The sequence below is a fragment of the Peromyscus californicus genome, unplaced genomic scaffold (assembly GCF_007827085.1).
Source record: "Peromyscus californicus insignis strain IS unplaced genomic scaffold, ASM782708v3 Scaffold_10__1_contigs__length_136768540, whole genome shotgun sequence".
In the NCBI taxonomy this organism is placed as follows: Eukaryota; Metazoa; Chordata; class Mammalia; order Rodentia; family Cricetidae; genus Peromyscus; species Peromyscus californicus.
Window position 1 is genome coordinate 37,385,046 of NW_026294391.1, and position 22,836 is coordinate 37,407,881.

The 22,836-nt window shown below is 34.4% G+C and overlaps 1 protein-coding gene across 1 annotated transcript in view; it reads right to left on the bottom strand.

Moving 5' to 3' along the window:
- The window catches only part of Cfap47 (cilia and flagella associated protein 47), a 272,610-nt gene that overhangs the window by 125,769 nt on the left and 124,005 nt on the right, over positions 1 to 22,836 (bottom strand). Inside the window, exons 36-41 of the mRNA XM_052731290.1 lie at positions 18,987 to 19,121; positions 15,143 to 15,258; positions 12,729 to 12,879; positions 10,971 to 11,059; positions 8,694 to 8,774; positions 1,129 to 1,193 (exon numbers count right to left, since the gene is read on the bottom strand). Coding sequence (XP_052587250.1) covers positions 1,129 to 1,193; positions 8,694 to 8,774; positions 10,971 to 11,059; positions 12,729 to 12,879; positions 15,143 to 15,258; positions 18,987 to 19,121 — 637 coding nt within the window. The remainder of the gene's footprint in view (positions 1 to 1,128; positions 1,194 to 8,693; positions 8,775 to 10,970; positions 11,060 to 12,728; positions 12,880 to 15,142; positions 15,259 to 18,986; positions 19,122 to 22,836) is intronic.

The following is a 22,836-nucleotide window of genomic DNA, read 5'->3' on the forward strand; positions in this document are numbered from 1 at the left end:
TGTATATACTTTTTCTTTTGTTATAATCTTTTTCTTTTTTTTCCTTTTTATTAAAATAGAAAAGGGGAAATGTGGTGGTATTTTACATGTACTGAAATGTGATTTTAATTGTATGTTAATAAATAAAGTTGTCTGGGGGTCAGAGCTATTAGAGCCATAGCAAGTGCGTGGCGGCAGTGGTGCATGCCTTTAAGGACCTGGAGGGCGGTACATTCAGGCAGTGACGAGGCAGTCACACGTTTGGGTTTACAACCAATGAGAAGGCAGAACAGCTAGACTATACTAAGACACACACAGGAAGTAGGTCCCCTTTTTCGGAGAGCTCTCTTGGCTGAAGAGGATCCCTGAATCAGGAAGGGTGAGGCTCTTATCTCTGACCTCTTGGCTTTCTTCTCTGAATCAGCTCTGTGTTTCTTATTTAATAAGACCGTTGGTTACATCTACATTTGGGGCTTAGTAGAGTGTGATTAAATACAATGTTCAAATATTAGGCTTTTCAGCAACATAAGGACTATCTTCTGAAAGTCACATTGGAGTTCTTTGAAGCCAACTTTGCGTAAATTTGCCCATCTTTTCAAGACTTGTATTTACTTAATAATACTAAATGAAAAACTTCATTTTTATAATTCCAACCTTAATAATATCTGGTATCTATATAGGTTAAATAAAATTCAAAAGCAACATAGAGACCAGATATTTAACATGGTCCCTATATGCTAGTGGAAACAGATGAACAGGTAAAAGGAAAGATGTGAGTACAGTTCTCAAAAGGGCACTCAACAAAAATGGCAGACAACCAACCAGTCAATCTCCATCTAGCCAGAAATCTCTAGAGGTTTCCATTCCATCTGTCATCATAGCCAACCTGATGAATATTTCATTCATTATTTTTCACATAAAAATCAGATCCAAGGCAGGTGTGGCAGCACACACCTTTAATCCCAGCATTCGGGAGGCAGAAGCAAGTGGATCTCTGTGAGTTTGAGGTCAGCCTGGTCTACAGAGTGAGTTCCAGGACAGTCAGGACTATTCTACAGAGAAACTATGTCTCAAAAAAACAAAACAAACAAACAAACAAAAAATCAAATCCAAGTAAAAAAACCAGAAATCTTTCACTTAGGTACTCACAGGTTCTTAAGCCATTTTCAGCATGGGAGGAACTCTGATCAGCAGCGTCACTGTTCATATGATGACTATCAGAAGAGAGAAAGAACATCAACATTACACACCCAATATTTTGTAAAATTCTGTATTTTTTATTAAAGACTGTGTATATTTAGTAATTACATATATATTTAGTAAATACAACATGTGGTGTTTATATTGTTTTAAAACCTCAAAAATTAGAAAATCAAAGCAAATGAATTTTTCATATTTCTACCATTTCTTGAAGAGAGGTTCTCACTGTGTACACTTTGCTACCCTGCAACTTATTATATAAATCTGGATGACATTGAACTCCCTGACATCTGCCTCTCTCTGTCCCCCTAGTACTGGGATTAAAGGCATGTGCCCAAATGTCTAACATTATTTATAAATATTAGTGAAATGTTCCTCTTTTACCTATAAATAGTGAGACAAAAATAGGGTGTATTTCAGGGCTAAACAGAAATTCTCTCCAAAAGTGGTTGTAGAATGAATTTTCTTTCCAGAAAAAAAAAACTTTTTAATTATTTCCACATTTGCTCCATTTTATAAATATAAATGTAGGTTACATGGCAGTTTTAAAATTTCAGTTGCAGTTCCAGAAATGACAGGGCAAATCATTATCTGCGAAAACTGTCTCTCCTCACAAGTTTCAGGTACTCCAGAGCCATGAACTTTACCCACTTTAGCTCTGTTAGTGTTTAGGATTACTTTGATCCCTATGCTATCAAGCAATATTTACTATTTACAAATATATACCTAAATTTGACCCTGAAAAATACTATTTCTAAGCAAAGTTATCATAAATATCTCTATTCCCTTTAATTCCATTTGAATATTATGAATAACACTCTCTTAGCAACACATTTGTGATGTTATTTCCCACTTTTATAATCATTATATGCTTTAATTCTACTAATACACATTTTGGTAGGAAATTTAAGTACTGTAATATCTTTTGTTAAAAAGTAAGGAACCTTAAATATTTTGTGTAATGTGGGCATCTGATAGACACTTTAATTAAGGCTGTCCTTTCTACAATAGCTAGATACTTTCACATGTAAAATATAGATCATACAAAAAGTAAAAAGAATAATGAAGATAGTGTCTTATTTCTCCATATATGGCTCCATTGTCATCTCTTTGATAATGGAGACCTAAGCAGAATTACTGATTAAAAGTCACAGATTATCTACAGGTTCATTTTGTTCAATATTTGCAATCTCTAGCCTTTGAATAATTTTTATCAGAGTCTATAGAAAAGTACATGGATCTGAGCTTCATATCCCTTTTCTTTTGTGTGTTTTGTCAGAATCAAATAATAAAAAAGTCCTTGGAAATATTTGAAAGTTGCCTCATCTCCAAAGAATATTCTTAAACTCAGATAAGTTAAGCTTCATATACTGCTCATGATAATGACAGAAAACATTGTGGATTTAGAAGCCTGTCTCACATTCTTATGAAACTAAGTATTATTATGATTATGGGAGAAATCTGAAAATAATTTAGTTAAAATTGTATGGTTTCTAAAAATTTTACTATACTTAATGATAACAAGTCTAGAAATTCATTGACAAATACCATTCTTTTATAAAATTAGTGTCTTGATAACCCAAAGTCAAAAGAAACAATATATCACCTGCCTTTTTGCCACTACTGGTACCCTATCCTTTTTAAATGTTTCTAGATATTCACAGATGCCTGCTAGAGATGTTTCATGAGGAGCATTTTGAAAGCTTTCTAGTCTTGGGGAAAACAGCACCAAAAGAGGATAAACTGTTTACAAATTCTGTATCAAACAATATTTCTTGTTAATTCATTAATGAATGAGAGTGAGTGAATGGAAATAATTTTTGAAATATGGATGAATGACATATTTTACCTTTAGATACTGGTATACAGCTCTTCTCAATCTAGAATGGTCAAAACATCATTGAGCTTGTTATCGACTGAACTTAAAAAAGTAGCTTGAAAGGTTATACCCTACTCCAAAATATTTTGAAAAAGGGTTATCAAGAACTTTATCAGAGTCTTTGTGACATTACGCTATGGTAGATATCCAAGGTTCTATATAATCCAAGGAGCCAATAATATTGTTCAAATCTAATTTTTATACATCAGGAGATGGTATATAAGAGAATCAAGTTTTGGGTTCATTTTATTCTCCATATGTCTATGTTTCTTTAAAAACTGAGGGGGCATGTATCAGTGGCCATATGGAAATTCTATGGGGTCACAGAAGCCAGGCAATCATGTATAAATCGTGAAATAAATGATCACAAGACATCAAATGTTAACTGTCTTGTGTAGGGCCCTGGTCTCCTCCCATATTGAGTAAAGCCGTTGTCTGTCTGTTGACCTTGACCAGATGTCCTCCCTATGCTAATTCCTTGCCGGTATCCACCCTCCTGAACACTTAAGTGAACTTCCTTGTTTGTGTATCCTGCATATTGGGCGTTAACAGCTTAGATGCAAGAATGTAAACATCAATAGCGAACTTCTGCCCTCTGGGGATCTCCCATTGTGCTGTAAGCCTGTGTTTAAGGTTTCCTCCCTCTTTCAATAAAGGGCATTTGGTTGGCACTCGGCTTTCAGCCGTGTCTCTTGTCTCTATTTTTTAATCCACAGCCCCTCGCTCGGACATGGTGAACGGGTGGTGGTAGCACGGGCGTTATCCCTACAGTCTTGATCATGGATTCTGTAGTATTCAGAACAGTGGGATATAAATATTAGTTGCAGAGGCCATCCAATCTATGGTATAGTTGGTGTAGGTGCCCTAATACACTAAAACACTTGTACAACTCTAAATTTCCTAATTTTCAGGGTAGCAGAAATAGTTTTAAGTAATGTCTTTTCAGAATTTAGTTTTTGTTGGTTTTTTAATAAGAACTAGGATCTATAAATATGTCTAACTGGGTCTTCATTTACATGGCTATTTTGAGTCCAGATATTTTGTAATATAGTGAAAAATAATGAGTGTTCTAAATTCATGGAGCTTCCAATCTCTAATGGAATGTACTCTACAAGGAATAATTAGGAAGCAGAACGTTAAACACTTAGCATCCTTTTCAGCCTTAATTCATATGTATCTCTACTTCTCTTATAGACTGCTGTGGGATGTTCTGTGTGGCAAATGTGTTGCTAATTAGTCAATAAATAAAACACTGATTGACCATTGGCTAGGCAGGAAGTGTAGGCGGGACAAGGAGGAGAATAGAGCTGGGAAGTGGAAGGCTGAATCAGAGAGACACTGCCAGCCACCACGATGAGAAACAGCATGTGAAGATGCCAGTAAGCCACGAGCCATGTGGCAAGGTATAGATTAATGGAAATGGATTAATTTAAGTTGTAAGAACAGTTAGCAAGAAGCCTTCCATGGCCATAAAGTTTGTAACCAATATAAGTCTCTGTGTTTACTTGGTCAGGTCTGAGGGGCTGTGGGACTGGCAGGTGAGAGAGATTTGTCCTGACTGTGGGCCAGGCAGGAAAACTCTAGCTACAAATGGCGTCCAACGTGGTGGCAAGAGTTTCCACCTAAAAACTAAGAAAAAAGATTCTAAAACGGAGCTAAAAACAGCTTCCTAATTGTCTCTCTCAAATGAGCGGCAGCTGCTGGTTTGAGCTACTTGTGGGTTTCTGGTGTGTGCACTCGACCTGCCACTGTATGGCGGGAATGAGGCCTCTGCAAGTGGCACATTAAGCTGCGTGGTGGATTTAGACTTTGCTAGTATAAAACAAAAAAAGAGGTTTCTGGGCTACACGCTGCTTGGATAAAAGCATAGACCCACGATAGCTCCCAGAGCTGGTGGAAAACGTAGCCATGTTGGGAAGCTGAGGTGGGCGGAGCCAGCAGCTACAGCTGCTGCAGTTTAAAGCAATAGATTCACAATAAGACAGATTCAGATGTAGTAGTTTACAATGTGTGTAAAATATACGTAGGCTTGAAAGAGACAAAAAAGGTGATATATACAGTTATATAAACAAATACATAGTTTAAAAAAATAAAGTCTTTAAAGAGACAGTAAAATTAATATAGAAAATAAGCCACGTAAAGATGAATATTACACAGAGAATCTGGATTGTGTTGTCTTTGGGATTTTTAACTGCAGAAAAACATTTGATTGTAAAAACTGTTGAGTTATGCCAAAATGTATACTTTAAAGGTACCTTGACTTCAAAATTTGGATATAAGGATATGTTGCTTTGGAAAGGAGACTCTGCTTTTGTTTCTACAGAAAGGCAAAGGCTATGGATTTGTTCCAGATTAAGATACATCAGGTTTGACCAGCCAAGATCCCCTGAAAGGTCTCTGATGACACCAAGGCCCAGATGATCCAACATCCAGAACCGTTTCAAGGCAACTGGCTCAGACGATACAGCCTCATGGACTATTTCATAATCCTAAAATTTTCTTTGTTTCCCCATAAGATACAGCGCCCCCCTCCAGCAGGAAGTAGTAAGAGAAGCTACGCCCAAATTCCCAAATTACATGTAATTTTACTTTGTTAAGGTTAAAACCTTCCTTTTTGAAAAAAAAAAGGGGGGGGGGAAGTGCTGTGGGATGTTCTGTATGGCAAATGTGTTGCTAATTAGTCAATAAATAAAACACTGATTGGCCATTGGCTAGGCAGGAAGTGTAGGCAGGACAAGGAGGAGAATAAAGCTGGGAAGTGGAAGGCTGAGTCAGAGAGACACTGCCAGCCGCCATGATGAGAAACAGCATGTGAAGATGCCAGTAAGCCACGAGCCATGTGGCAAGGTATAGATTAATGGAAATGGATTAATTTAAGTTGTAAGAACAGTTAGCAAGAAGCCTGCCACGGCCATAAAGTTTGTAACCAATATAAGTCTCTGTGTTTACTTGGTCAGGTCTGAGGGGCTGTGGGACTGGCAGGTGAGAGAGATTTGTCCTGACTGTGGGCCAGGCAGGAAAACTCTAGCTACAATAGACCATCAGTAAAATCGTGCTTTCATTTCTCCTTGCCTGGCCATTACCATTGCTTCTGCAATTCCCCCTTCTCCTGATCTTTATGTGTATAGGAAACATTTCCCCTTCCTTTAGACTCTATCTGGAAAGATATTACTCATCATTTTACTCATTCTTTCAGACCCCAACTTATGCAAAAACACCAGACTATAGTCTATGCCAGATATTCTCCAATACATTGGATAATAGCATTACTTAAACAAGAAGATCAAAGGTATTTTTTGACATAACATATAATAATGAATGCATTTTACTCTGTCAAAGTGCTTCACTCTTAGGGATTTTTATTTTCTTCTCTATTTGATGGTTGGCTCCTTATGAGTCACATATACACCTGACTTATCTTCATTTCCTAATTACTCACAGCACTGCTTGTGGTGCCACTAAGTAAGAATCTGTTGAACACATAAATAACTCAGTATCTCTGGAAGAAACTAGCAAATCATATCACTGAAAGAAATAACTGAAAATGTACTCATTTCTGAGCCCATCCATCCAATCTATTGATAAATTTCAAACTTTAGCTAAAGTCACTGTACTAATCCCTATCTGATAATTCCTTTGGATTTATTTAGAGTAAGAACTGCTTAGGGCTGGGGATATAGCTCAGATTTAGGAGCATTTGTTGCTCTTCTAGAAGATCACAGTTCAGTTTTCCAGCATCCATGTAAAGAAGCTGTCAATTGCTCAAAATTCCAGTTCCGGGGGAATCGAAATGTCCTATCTAGCTTTTATGGGAATCTGAAGAAATATGTACATGCACACACACACACACACACACACACACACACACACACACACACACACACAAAATGAAAGTTTAAAGGAACACCTTAATAGTTTTTATCATATTTGTAGATCACATACCCATAAGTAAAACAATTCTATGTATTTTCAATGTCGTTTAATTTTTTGTTGTTGCTGTTTAAAACCACATGAATGAAAACTTCATTTTTGAAAGCCCCCATTGGAAGATGTTGTATGTTTGAAGACACTCTGGAATATCTAGGGATTCCAAGGCCAGCCAAAGCTAAATGCATTTTTAAGAAACAAACACCTAAACAAAAATGAAACCTAAGGGCAAAGTGCAAATGATTTTATTATTTAGTTTGTGTAGGTATGTTTATCTCATATATAAACAATACCAGAATATGTAAGCCACAGTTCCCTTGCTGAGAAATTTAGTTTTTACATTTTATGTGATTAAAACCTTGAAAAAAAATCCCCACTGATTCTTATAGACATCACTTAAAAATAATATAGACTTTTCCATGCAAAATATTTTTCATATTCTCACATAACTTTCTCATTGTAGAAGTGCAATATTGTACTGTGACTAGAGTGGAGAAATTTAAATAAATTTTAAAAAAATATATATATTGTTCTTCTTGATAGTCTAATGATTAAATTTATACTCTAGGATATTACTGAAACAACATATTTACATGAGTCAACATACTTACATGGTAGGCTATATTAACTTTTATAAATTTTAGGCCTACTACATCATACTTTCATTCTGCTCATGATTTTAAATTCATTTCATAACATTTTCTTTGTGTCTGGAAATTTGTTTAAAAAATACTCTTTTCACCAAGTGGTGGTGGTCCACGCCTTTAATTCCAGCACTCGGGAGGCAGAGGCAGGTGGATCTCTATGAGTTCAAGGCCAGCCTGGGCTACAGAGTAAGTTCCAGGAAAGGCTCCAAAGCTACACAGAGAAACGTGTCTCCAAAAAAAATTTTAAAAAATACTCTTTTCACTTTTTTCATCAGAGAAGACTTAGAAAAAGAACTAAGGAGATATATTAAACAAAAAGCAAATACATGAAACAGAATAATCCAAAACTTTTAGAAATATGGTAGACACATTTCCTTTGGTTGTGCTTCTTGGTGAGTGGATCATTATTTTGGTGGGTACTTTCAAAATACCCTTTGTAGAAAAAAATAATTTCATTAACTATTGTATACATGCTAATTTCATTTTTTTTATATTAAGGAAGGATACATTAGAAAATATTGTGTCCTTACTGGTAACTTTGCAGTCAAGAGCTTTGATCAAATTATGCATGTTAAAAGATACACAAGGGCTGGAGAGATGGCTCAGGCATTAAAGGCTAAGGCTCCCAACCAAAAGGACAAGAAAACAATGAAACATGACAACTTTGTGATACAAAAATTCCTATGTTGTATTTCAAATCATGTAAGTAACTAAATTTTCTCATTCATGAATGTTTTTTTTTATGATGTTGGGTTTTTATGTTCAGATACTACAACTCTAAAATATAAGTTTTCACTGTTAATATGAAAAGAATATATTACAGCCATTTAAGCAAAATCTATTATCACAAAGAGTCTCTTATTCAAGCAAGAAACTGAAAAATATAAAAATACATAATTATTGTATCAAATGTTTTAAAGCATACTTGTGTGTCATCCTTAAAAACTAACATTAGATCCCCTATTCAAATGCAGGCCATGTCAGCCAGAAGAATAGGTAGGCCATCTGGCCTAGGAACTCTCCCACTTCCTCAGTATAAGTATAAAATCAAAGCTGCTTACTCTGGGATCACAGTAGCTTTGGAAGATGAAGTTATTTGTGATGGCAAGTACATAAGTGTTGTGGATTCCACAAGAATAACACTGAAATAAATATAGAAAGAATTATTTCCAACTGTAATGTAAAAAATTCAGATAACAACAAACCACGGTTCCCTTTCATTTTTTCTCATCATCTATAACCTATTTTCACAGAGTGTATATATGTGCTCGCTCATTCTGCAACTCAAAGGATATATTAGGGAAAAGGGAAAGACCTCAAACAGAAACATGTGAAATATTTATATAGAAAATAAAATTAAAATAAAATACAAATAAACAGGCCTAGGGGAGATAGAACTAGTATTCAAAATGAGCATAACACATAGAAACTATGAAACATAAACATCTTGTTGAGTCATTGGCTAAAGTGTCATCGATCAGTCTGCCAAACATTATAGACTTTTGCCAATGTTACTGGTTACCCTCTATCACCCAACAAAAGGCTCTTTTTCTAAAGATACAAATTACTTATGACATTGAAGACATCAACCTTATGCTAACTAGAAGCTTCACCCCTACTGACTTGGGAGTTCATGGAGCTGGAAGGTACTATGCATGCTACTCAAGGGAAAAAAAACCATCCCTATCACCCAGCTACAAATCCCATTACAGTAGTAAAACAATTATTAGAGGAGTAACTAAACACTATTTGGTTGAATTTAAGGCCCATTCCATAAGATAGAAGCCATACCTGATACTGTTAACATAGCCAAGAACCTGAGACTAGACAGGTCATGGACCTAGAAAAAAACCTACTACTATTAGTCTGCAGTAATAGTAACAATAAAATGACTCCTAATGATATATTACTATACCCATAGATCAGGGTATTGTTCACCTTTTACCAGAGAAGTTTCTTTTTGCAAAAGATGGAAATTAACACAGAGGCCCACAACTAGGTGATGTGTAGAGTGAGAGACTCTGGAGCACTCATCCCTAAGTAGGATGTGTTGAACAAGTTGCAGGGATCTATGTGTAAGAGGAGGAAGAAAAATTGCAAGAGCCAGAGGTTGCAGATGACTCTAAAGAAACAATGTCTTCCAAATGCAACAGGAAGGATACATATGGAAACACACAGAGACTGTGACATCAATGCCTGCAAAAGTCCCAGCCAGACAAAATCCAGGCACAGAGATGAAGCAGAACTGAACACAAAGCCCCATCTCTAACCAAGATACTATTTGTAGCTGATATCTGCTGAAAAAAGGAAAATCAGTTTCCTCCCTTGGAGTGACACTAGATATATAGACCACACTCCAGTATATGTCTCATGCTCACGAATAGTTGGCCAACACAACTCTGTGATTTTTGTGCACTTTCTGTATTTTTTTGTTTTGGTTTTATATTTTTTAATTATTTGATATACATTTTTGTTTTTTTTCGGGGGGCATAAAGTTGGGATGGTAGGAAGGATCTAGAAGTTAGGGGAGAGGAAAAGTATATAATCAAAATATGTTATATGAAAATTTTTAAAGACAGTAAATAAAAAAGAGAAAAATATGAAAAATGTAAAGAAACAAGAAACAGATGACTGAAAATGTCTGTGACCCAGATATCATATTTACCAGGAAACAAATTCAAACTAATTATTACACATGCCTTCAAAGAACTACAGAATGTACTAAAGAAGTAAAAGAAAGTATGAGGCTAATGTAGCATTCAATATGGAACATCAAAAAAGACTATAAAAAAGAACCAGGAAGATATTCTGCAGTTGGAGATGAAAACAGATATGAGAAATTTGCTGAAGAGCTCAATAGTAAATTTGAATTTATATAGATATGGAAATGATAAATTCACAAATAACTATTTCAGTAAAATAAATTTTGTTTAATCAATCATTATTGATAATAAATTTTTAAAAGCCTGAAGACAGAGTGTTTCAAATCACCAAATATTAATAAGTTATCAAATGTAAAACACAAAGCATTTTATATTCTATTGACACTTTCTGTCCTAATGCGTATATTACATGCGTCTAATTTCTAGATTTGATCTATTTTAGAAGGAAACTGATTTTCTTTTTCTCAGCAGATATCAGCTACAAATAGAATCTTGGTTAGAGATGAGGCTTTGTGTCCAGTTCTACTTCATCTCTGTGCCAGGATTTTGTCTGGCACTGGATGTCACAGTTCACAGGAATACAAAAAATACAAACACATGCAATTTCTCCTCAAAAGAATCATGTTGACTATAGATGGTGAACTACAAGAAATTTACATTAAAACAGCAACTTACCGAAAATCTCCACCCATTGAAAAGGGATTTTTAACATTCACAGTGACTTCTTTCCATTGATAACATGGAGATTTGCATTTTAGAATATCCTAAAGTAAAAAAAAGTCACAACAAATAATAATGTCAAAACCCAGAATATCTTTAATTATTAAATGCAACCTCAAAAATCTACTGTCCACTGGATTATAACAATAATTAATAAAATTATTTCCCCCCAAAATATTTTACTATTAAAATTCACATGAAGTAAAATGTATTTATCTTATACTTATCCATAATAATATGCTAATAATTAAAATATTTGCGTTGAATGTCTCTTAAATTGATCTCCTTCAAACTGATTTCATAAATGAATAATGATTTCAGAAAAAATCAGACATGATTTCTATCTGTAAGTTTTATATATATATATATATAAATATATAAAAATATTTGTATCTATCACCTAAGACAAAAAGTATATATGTGTATCTTTGTGAACTACATATGAATTCTAGCTTGTTTATGTTCATATTGCGGTGGTTATAATGACATGCTTATGATAAAAGTACAGTTATAAAATAAAAAAAATCAAATTCATTCTGTATAGAAAAATTTCTAGAAATTTTACAATTATGAACAGTCATGACTCTGTCTTCAATACTTTCTCCATTATAATGTAATCTACTTCTTTTTGACCTGAGTGGGAAGAGGAGGCTGTAATCAGAGCTGCACAGCATTCAGGCATTTAGTTTTCAGGCTTTCTCTCCCTTAATGAAGTTAATGATGGGATAAAATCAACCATCCCACTGAACTGCACGTGACAAAGTAATACATTGTTTGAGAGAATATGTGAAAGAATTGAGAGATGTGAAGTGTTCATTATTAAAGAGGAAACTGTAAAAAAACAATGTATCATAGTCTAGTATCATTCCTAGTAAGTCAGTCTGTCCATGTGAGCATCTTGGTGCTCTTTTCTAATATGTGACTACCAATTAATACTTTGAGTCATTCTTTGTACTTCATACTTTGGCCGTGCACACTCAAAAGTTTTGTTTTGTTTTTTGATAATATACACAGAAACCTGGCAATAACAAATTTGCTTGTCTTTACCATTTATCCATGGCAGCAAGTAATATTTAAACAAGATGTCTATAAAAGTATTCCAATGTATTTCTTCCCCGTATTTTGAGATATGAACAAGAATTCAGTCAAGAACAACATAATCCTTCAATAAATGTAGTATTAGCATGAACCTCATAATGGATTGACTCTAGAGAACACACAAGTTAAACTGATGAATGCCCAGTTAGAAAGATGATTGAGCATGTAAAGGTGCTTGCTGCCAAGCTTTTTAACCATTTATTGAGGAGGTATGTAGGTAGCAAGTGCCACATAGGAGAAAACTACCTCTTGCAAGCTGTCCTCTGACTTCCATCATGCTGTGGCACACATGTTAACATAGATGTGCAAGCATCCGCATGTGTATGTGCATGCACCACATACACACACACACACACACACACAAATATATAAAAATTAAAAGTTATATTAAAAGTTGATAAATGTCCGTAGCAGCAAAATGTTTGTTGAATCAACTCCAAACTTTCAGTGCCCTCACCCCACAACCTTAAATTACAAAGCTGGATGGCACATAATAGATGACCTAAAGGACTAAGAGCTGAACCAAGACAAACAGGCAAGAATAATCATGGTGGGACATTACGGGGGGCTGGGGAACAGGAGAAAAAGCATACAAAATAAGTTCTGTTTACTCACAATTGCTTTAAAATTTAGTACTTCTCCTTTCAGAGCAAAAGCCATCGTACTGCCTCCTACTCCACCCTTGGGTTTTGAAATTAATAATAGTGTAGCTTCAGCAGGATGGAGGAAACGACTTAAAAATTTCACAACGAGGACAATTTGTTTTCTGTTTAATAAAAAATAAAAGAGAAAACACTTTACTGAAATAAAAGACAATTAAATATATATTAGGTACAGATCAAGTTTAGTACCTGCACGGTATCCACTTTTATGAAAAATTAAACAACATTCAAGCATGAAGTCATCTGTATAATCTACATTTAACTATCAAGTATATGTATAATATATTATATATTGGATCTTCTAGCAGGGAACAATATGAAACCATATATATTTTGTATGAAGTTATGAGTACATTTTTGTCTGTAAACTCCTAGTCATGTCCTGTACTTGTTCTTGGTTATATGGAGTGAACAAAAAACATTTAACAAAAATTACTGAATTAAAATAATACCTCAGGCAAAGTTTGGAAAATACAATCTGATAATGTTAAATAGAAGTAATATGTCAGTTATTTGACAAAAAAATCAATTAAAAGATGAAATTAAAAAACTGTATCCAGGTGTTTTCTTTTTTAACATGTCATATATAGTATAACATGTAGTCTAACTGCAGAGTCTACAGCTGTGGACAAGATACTATTCACCCGTTTATAGAAAAATGCTGACACAGGGTCACATTTTGACAGCTTAAGTGCTCTGCTATAAGCCTTGAAAGGAAGCACGCAGAACCTTTTGAAACAAAAGGCTTACGAAGCACAAGAACATTTCTTGGAAGCTATCCCAGTCTCATGGGTTGTGAACAGCTAGGAGACTTGCTAACTCATGCTCTTTAGAATAGTTACAGGATTTGAAACAGTAGCAGAGTACTATGAAATTGCCTCTTCCCATCTATCATGCAGTCAATTTTGTTCTCTTCTGGTTTTCTCTTGTACAAGGTAGATAGGTAGCACTTTATGCTTTTCTCTTTTCATGTAAGTAATGGACTTTGAATTAAAAATAAGCTGGGTCTTCACAACTGAATACAAGTAATAAATACCAGGGATACTTTACCACTGACTTTTACTCTGGCTTTTAGAATAATTAGCATTATATATAATGCTCAGTTATTTTGTCCTGCACATTAGCACTTATTATAAACTCTCTTAAGGTAAAAATGTTGATAATGAACATAGGAATAGTTTCCCTTGCTGTCAAACCTTGGCCTAATTGCTATAGTCTGTTGAACCGCTGATTAATGGTTGAGATGAGGTAGAAGCAAAGAAAAAGTTAGAGATTGCATTTACAAATCATAAGAAATACACAAACTATATTTTGTAGGGAAAAATCACAGCCCACATACAACAGGAGGACTTTTATTCAGATATGTCCACACTAATCTAAATTTTGTGCAAATGGACTATTATATAAGACTCACAGGCTGGAATTTCATCAAAAAATTAAAAGCTGTTCATATTGGAGTCATTTCTGGGGTGTAGAAGCTCAAATTTGGTGCAAGAATACCATGTTGAATTAAGGATTTTCTATATAATGCTTATAGTCAGTCCATTAGTTCAATTTACTCATTCAATTTGTATTTATAAATAATCTTTAGTGAGTCAGGAACTGTTTTAGGCTTATGAGACACAGTAATTAGATAAAGTATATAATTCTTAATCTCCTGAACTATCCATACTATAGTGCATGGATGAGTATAAAACATCACTGAAAAGATTTGAAAAAAGGAATCACGTATTCCTTTATATGTCATAATTAGAATCATGTGGATATATATATATATATATATATATATATATATATATATATATATCCACCTAGATATTTATCTACAATCGACAATCTATACAGGCACAATAACTATGAGTGGATAAAGAAATATAGTTACATCAGTGCTTTTTGGAAGCAGAATTTTAAAACTTTTACTCATTTTCTTCTTCATTCTTCCATCACTTCTAAATTTCAATCATGAACCTATCTTGCTATAATAATCAGAAACTATATACAATGTAACATGTATATTATAAAATTTTATATAATGTTAGTATACACTAGTTGCATTTCCGTCATGAACCAGACTTGTGCTATATAAAAAAAGAATTTATAATGTTAACATGATGGCCCATATACACACAAATTAAACTAAAATTAATTAAATACATGCATAAAATTAGCTGCTTTGTATTGTTAGAAATATTTTGACAAACTTAAAGAGGAATCTCAGAAACATAAATATGTTATTTCTGAGTGAAAACTCTTTCTAATGTACCTATCAATTTAGAGAAATTGAAGTCAAATCTTAATAATTACTATATATATTAAATGCTTAGGTTTGACAAGTTCAATAAGTTAGAATATTTTTGAAACACTCACTTTGGGGAAATTGTTACAACATTCCCTGTCTGGGCGAGACAGAAGTCAGCAGCATCTCTTCCAACAATTGTAGCCGTATACACTAAATTTTTCAAGCTTGGATTTTTGACTAATATCTATGTAGACAGAGAAGATGGTACAAAGAAGATTGAAACTAATATCATTTCTTAGTTTTAACACAGAAAGTTAGACATTCAGCACATAAACGTACTCAGCTTAATATATACTATATTAACTGGAAGAAATAAAACAATATTAGACTTTGCGTATGTGTTGGACAGGGCCTTGCTACATAGCCCAGGCTCTGGAAATTATTCTCTTTCAGTTTCAGCCTCCCTAGTGATGAAATGAATCACCTTCTAAACTACAGACTTGTTCTTTAATGATAGTACTTCTATCTATCTTTGTGATTTATCAGATTGAAGAAGGATCTTCTAATATTTTATATGGCAATTCAAAGTCCTAAAACTAACAACTTAGATTTAATTTTTATTTGGGAGTAAAAGTTTCCATAAAAGGAAAATTTTTCAGATCAGTGAAGAACATTTTCTAAGGAGTTTAAGTTTGAAGACATATCCAGGATAGAAATGACTGTGTCCTGGTCTAAAAGGAGTTTAACTAGGTATTATCTGAACTAGAAACATGGAGAGTATTAAAAAAGAAGTAGAAAAGGAAGAGGAAGAAGAGAAGGAAGAGGACAGTTACTTTACTATTAGGGGGTATATTTATTTAAAATGTTAAAATAAAGTATATGCAAATATGATAGAAAGCCAAGAAAATAATATAGAAACACGGGGTAAGGAGTTGGAGACTTGGAAGAGGGAACAAACAGAATCTCAAAAAATAACAATTAAAAAAAAGAACAGCATGAAGCTTTCAAATGCTAACCTTCCAGCAGGCAACCCTCAAACTATTTGTCACAGTATAGTGAAAAGTGAGGCAGAAGAACAGCTTGGGGCTTTTAACTTCTAGGTTAAAGATGAACCAATGATGAGAACTTTAAGTTAGCTAAAGAGAAAACTGATGTCATGGAATACCTATAATAGGTATAATAGCTATTCATTATGGGCCTAAAGCTAACAAAATCTAAAGAGATGGCTCATCTGCCAGGTAACTTTGATGAAGAAAGTTAGCAATCTCGTATTCCAAACATTGAAGCTGCCATTTGGCCTACACTGGACCACCTTAAGGTGACTACAAAGGCAGACGGCAAATAATGAAACAGAGTTCATTAATTCTTCTTTGGTTGACCTGAGATTGAAGAGGGCAGGGTTTTTTTGTTTGTTTGTTTTTGTTTTTTGCTATCAATATGCATGTTTTCTTGGGAGAAACATAGCTTTTTTACTCATTTCACTAAAAAGAATAAATTTTCTGCTTATTGGCTAGCTATCATACTTCCAGTTACTATGATGGTGGTGAGTGAAAAGGTATAAACAGTCTAATCTACTTGTGCCAGGGAAGACTGAAGGCAGGGATGCAATACTGCACAAAGAGCTGAGAATAAGTGATGGATGAGTATACAACTCTAACAAAACATCATAAGTCTCAGGAATCTTTTTTTTTTTTTTTTTTTTTTTTTTGGTTTTTCGAGACAGGGATTCTCTGTGTAGCTTTGCGCCTTTCCTGGAACTCACTTGGTAGTCCAGGCTGGCCTCAAACTCACAGAGATCCGCCTGGCTCTGCCTCCCGAGTGCTGGGATTAAAGGCGTGCGCCACCACCGCCTGGCAAGTCTCAGGAATCTTAAAGAAGAGGAGACTGAAAAGAATGTAAGAGCTTGCAGGCATGGAGAAGAACTGGGAAGTGCCATATTCTGAACAAGACACAGTCTGTGTGATCATAACTGGCAGCACTTGCTGATGCCTGCACTGAGTCTGCCACAAGAATGGAGGAGAGGTTCAAGAGGACCTACCCCTTACTACTGAATTATTTGCTACTGATAGACAGAGTCAGGGAAAAGGGAGTCATTGTCTTTAATTGTGTACCCACTGGTGATTCCCCAGTGGATAGTTCCAAATCAATGTTCACAAAGATAACCCTGTTTAAACTAAAATGGCCACAAAACTAAAGCAAAGCTCATCAATCTTGGGAGGACTGCTAGGGATATTAGAAGGTTGAGAGAGTTAGAGGGAGATCAAAGAGGGAGTGGGAAAACATTCATAAGAATGTATTATATATACATGTAAATTGTCAAAGCAATAAATATGCATTAGAAAATAAACAAGATAGGTACAAGCAGAACAGGACTCTGGGAAATCAGAGTTATTGTTCACATCCTGGTCTGTTGGCCTTGCTAGTCTCATAATGTATTTATTTCATTACTTTTATTTCATTGCAAGCCTACAAATTTCTCCTCTGGTATCTATTTTATCTTCTGGAAAATTTTGCTAGGAGAGGCATCCCTAATCTTTGGCTATCTTACCCAAGTATCAATATGATTTTCCAAGCTCTATGAAAATATGATTTTCCAAGCTCTATGAAAACATAAAGAAGAAGGATGGGGATTGTCTCCCTGATTGAATTCTAGTCCATCCCTTTTGAGGTCAGTTTTAGCTCAGGCTTATATTTTTGAGCATGTTCTCAAGAACACAATTTTAGGAAGATTCTTGATAACTCACTTTATCCAGAATCTTCTACCTTTGAAATCTGATCAACCTTTATAATAGAACACAATCCTTATCCTCTACTCTTTCTCAGAAAATGTTTGCTACTTTTCCCCGCAAGAATCCTAGTAAGATAGATTAGCCAGAATCTTCCTTCACTTCTGGTGTTTCCTCTTAGTAACTCTTCATTCATTTACCATCCTCTCTCTCCTTGATTACAAATTTTTATTTTTTATTTTTATAATCAGAATTAGTCTCAAATACCTACAATGACAATCCTGTAAAATGTCTTGATTATCATTTTAAACCAATCCTGTATAACTCTGTCTTATAATTTTAAACAAGTGCCATGAATATGTTTCTTTAATAACATGTAAGAATATTATGGAAAGTGAAGACCTACAAGAGAGAAATTTGGTAAAAGGTATTATTGGCCAAGTTAGAGTCGGGAAATTATAACTCTGAATCAATAGTGAAAAGATAATAGCATTCACAGTTCCTGTAAATCATAAAGAATATGGTAAAGATTTGGAGAAAATTAACCTTAGTTTAATAGATATTTTGATATCTATCAGAATAAGTGCACTAATGCTAATAATTTCTGTCTTTAGTTTTCCCTAAGGATTTAAGGACCCATATCGTTTAACAACATACAGATATCATTTATAACTTAACAAGAAACTTTGGTGTTCTGTTTTATAATATATGTATGTACTTATATAAATAAATATGCATGCATGTATGTATTTATAATTCATGTACTAGTATACCAAATGATTTTAAATCTCAGAGAATTAAGTAATACTTCATTTTAAGAAGAAAACTTTGAAGGCCACAGCAGATTCATTATGAACTTTTAATGTTTTATAATTCCGGGACTTCCATGGCTAGCACTGACATTTTAATGGTGACAAACAGCTTCAGCATTTTACAATAGATATGTGACACAAAGGTTTTTGACCAATTTGTCATTATAATGTTCTTTTTAACTTTATAATCAGTTTGTTTAAACACAAACTTCAATTTCATGTGAATAACCACAGAAAATGACTGCAGTCTGTGTTTTACCAATGAACACTGCTGTTATTTACTGCTTTCAACATTCTATGATTCTCAAACTTATAAGAGAACTTATATTTTCTTTATAAAAGCCATTGAAAGACCTTTAAATATTTTGGACTATAGATGGATTAGTGGGGATGGTTCCAAGGATTAGTAGGGATGGTTCCAAAGATCCTCTTACCTGTCCCAACACAACATCATACAGAGTACAAGGGAATGGCACCACCTTCTTGGGGAGGTATGTAGGTAGCCTTTCATACATGTAGACACAGAGCATTAGCATCAACACTGGGTTTGGATCACAGATATCAATGGCCTAAGTTTACAGGAGAAAGACATATAGGATATCCATATAAAACAGAGTAAATGAAGTATAATAGTTACTGAATTACTTCAAAATATTCCAAAGTGTTTCTAATAAGCAATGAAAAGAAAATACAGATATAAAAACAGAATAATATTCTTAATGGGAAGCATCTGACATATTAAAGGATGAGTTAAGACATAATCAGAATGCTGACTTCATAGCTTCAAAGACTGCATAAAAGAGATCCAAAGCTCAGAAGAATATCCTATCTTAGAAATCCTGATTCATGTGGATAAACTGACACCTTTGATTTAAAATACTAAATAATGCAGTGAAAAATATGACAAGTATGACATATATTACTAAGCATAGCAAGTGACTTTCAAGGAAGGCCCATAGGAGACAGTGGCACATGAAATTAATCTTATAGAGTATTATGACTTTAAGTATGTTTTGTCTAGTATGAGGGACATACATTCTATCAGAAAGGAAAAAAATTAACTCATAGTGAAGGTATAAAGAAGCATACACACACACACACACACACACACACACACACACACACACACACACACACACACACACACACACCAAAACCTATGGTTCTAGATGCCAGGGAGATGGGCTTGATAGATGAAAAAGTACTAATAAGAAAGAAGCAACAAATTCAGGCAGACTGAGTAAGAGCCATTGGAGAACTACTTTGTCCACAAGAAACAAAAGCAACTGTTTAGAAAATGCAACTGTAGTTATAAAAAGGGAAATTTGTTATGGCTCTCTCTGAACTGATCAGAAATAAAAGTCCAAAATTACAGAGGTATAATGAGGATAATAAACAGTCACAGAATCAGGAAGAGAATAAGGAAGAATTTCATCTATTTCTCCTAGGGAAAAGATAGAATTATATGAAAGACTATTCATAGAAAAGTACTATTAGAAATGGTAAGAGGTAGAGACTCTTGTTTAGTAACTTAATCATGTTCAGTATATGTGGCCCTCTGCACTTTCACTGAAATTGAGATAAAGATCTGCTGTGACTCAGCACAAACTCATGTTCGCAAACGAAAATGATCTGCACCCATCCTGGCAGTGTGAGTCTGATCTAACATATTATGCAATAGACAGTGAAATTGGATGGTCATTTTCAGAGAACAATTGTTATCAGGAAGTCCAGTTTCCTCATACTCTTTTCTTTCTTTAGAAGGGAAAAAAAGGTTGTTCTTCTTTTATCAATTATGAATACTTTCTAATGAAGGGATGAAGATGTATGGTGTGAATGAAAATTCCTGAAAAGAAGCAGTGTCTGCAGAGACTGGTTGACTAATTAGAAAAGAATGTCAGTACTATGGAGAGATTGGAATGTTGCAAGTCCAGGGGCCAATTATCTTATCTTAAGTTGACCTCCAGGTTCCTTATGAACCTTTGTGTCAGAACTAACATCTTGTGACTAATGGATGGAAACCTTTTAGAATTTGTTAACCTAGCAGACCACTTGCTCCCACCAATGAAAAGCTTATACGGCATCTTAGGCCTACAGAAAACTTTCCTCCATCTCACTCTATCTGCCAATCTAATGTACCTACCAATGCATTTGAAATTTGCCTTGGTTTATGGCTTGCTTTGCTCTGAAGACTATAAAACTTCATAAAAATGCTTTCATATTGGAATATGGAATTTGGGGTAATCTAAATCTAGGCTGTGATCATAATTATCTCCAAGAGGATAATTGAGAGAAAACTTGGAAATACACCAAGATCTCAAAGTTGAACTTTTTTATATAATTTCAATAGTGATAGTAATGGAAAATGAATACAGAAAAATATTTGAATTTAATAATATAAGGTACAAATGAGAGAATTTAATTCTTACATTAATTTTTAAACGATAAATTTTAAAAAGGTCTCAACTTGGCATGCATATTAGGGAACCCTGTGATCTGATGTTTATGGAGCTATCTAGTAAGAGCAGTGATACATTCGTTAGAGAAAAGAGGAACATTAGGAGAGCTCCACGCCAGACTCAGGTCTGGCATAAACAAATGTCTTTCAAAACCTATTTCACTTTTAACAACATTAAAATATATAGGTGGAAATATGGAAATTATTTCAAAAATTAATCTTTGACACATATGTAAGAGAATGGAAATCTAGCAATTTAGTAAATGAAAATGTTTAAGTGAATGGGAAAATATATGTAATAAGATATTATTTAAAAAACGGAATCGTGATGATCTCAGTACCAACACATACATCTACATCACAGCTCCTGTATCTATGGCTCAGGGAACATACCAAAAGAGAAGGCAAAAAGATTACTATAGCCAGAATAGCAGAAGTCTGTTGTAAAAGTGTGTCCTCTAAATACCTGCATAAACGAGACCAGAATAATAGCAATATCAATGGAAATACAAAAGTCCTTAGGTTTGGTTGCCTGCGTGGTACTCCTGGAAAATGGTAGAACTTTAAAAAATAAAGATTTGTGGAAGGTCATGGGAAAATGGGAAGGGGTCATACTTTAAAAAGAGATTATAGTATCTTGTTCTCTTCTTCTTATGACTCCCAGGTAAAAGGATAAGCATTTGCTTTATCTAATGTGCCCACCATGACATACTGTCCTTTCTAGAAGAAGGAACCATATGATTTTAGACTGTAACCTCCAGCAGCATGAGTCTAAATAAACCCTTCTCATTGTAATTAGATCAATTATCTCATTATAGTGATGAGAAATTGGCTGACTCATTAACAAGATTTTTTTAATAATAGGACAAAAAAATGTCACAAAAAATCCAAGTTGTTTTACACATTGCTATTTTCTTGCCTACCTCAAGTGGTTTCATCAGATTGAGGTTCATGATCAGCAACTAGATCTGATGCTGTCTTTGTTCATAATTAATTTTAAATGCCTCAATGTTTGGGTTATAAAAAGCTTTCATATAACACATCAACCAGTTTTAGAAGTCTCCAGTGAAATATTTGCAGCTCCACAAAGACTAATGCTGTTTATTACCACAGTTATTTCACCCTTTCATGTACACAATCAGTACAAATTGTGATTTGGTCAATGTGATGTTTTAAATAGGAATGGGCCCATAGAATCAAATGTTGAATGTTTGGCCCATAGGGAGTAACACTATTGGAGGAATGGCCTTGTTGGAGTAGGTATGGCCTTGTTGGAAGAAGTGTGTCACTGTGGGGGAGGGCTTTGGGGTCTCATATGTTCACGCTATACCCAGTGTGGACACAGTCTCCTGCTACCTGAGGATCGAGATGTAGAAATCTAAGCTCCTTCACCAGCACCATGTCTGCCTGCATGCCACCATATCCTTCCTCTGTGATAATGGACTAAGCCTCTAAATCTGTAAGCGAGGCCCAATTAAATGTTTTCCTTTATAGGAGTTGTCATGGTCATCATGTCTCTTTACAGCAATAAAAACCAATATTCTATTTCTTTCATCTAGCAGTGGCTTATCCAAAAGTCTGTGAAGTAATTTTGTTTCATGATATGCAATGAGAAATAAACCATGGGTCTAGTGGAAAATACTCATCATTTTTTTTAAAAAAAAAAAAAGAAGCAAAATAAGAGGTGTTGTTGATTAAATGAAGGTCTAATTGTGTAAGTCTTAGGTGAGAATACCAGCAAAAATTATGATTCTTAGTGTGTATGCTTGAAATAATGTCAGCACGCTAAAAATTGCTGAGGAACAATGAACCTGGATGACTTTACT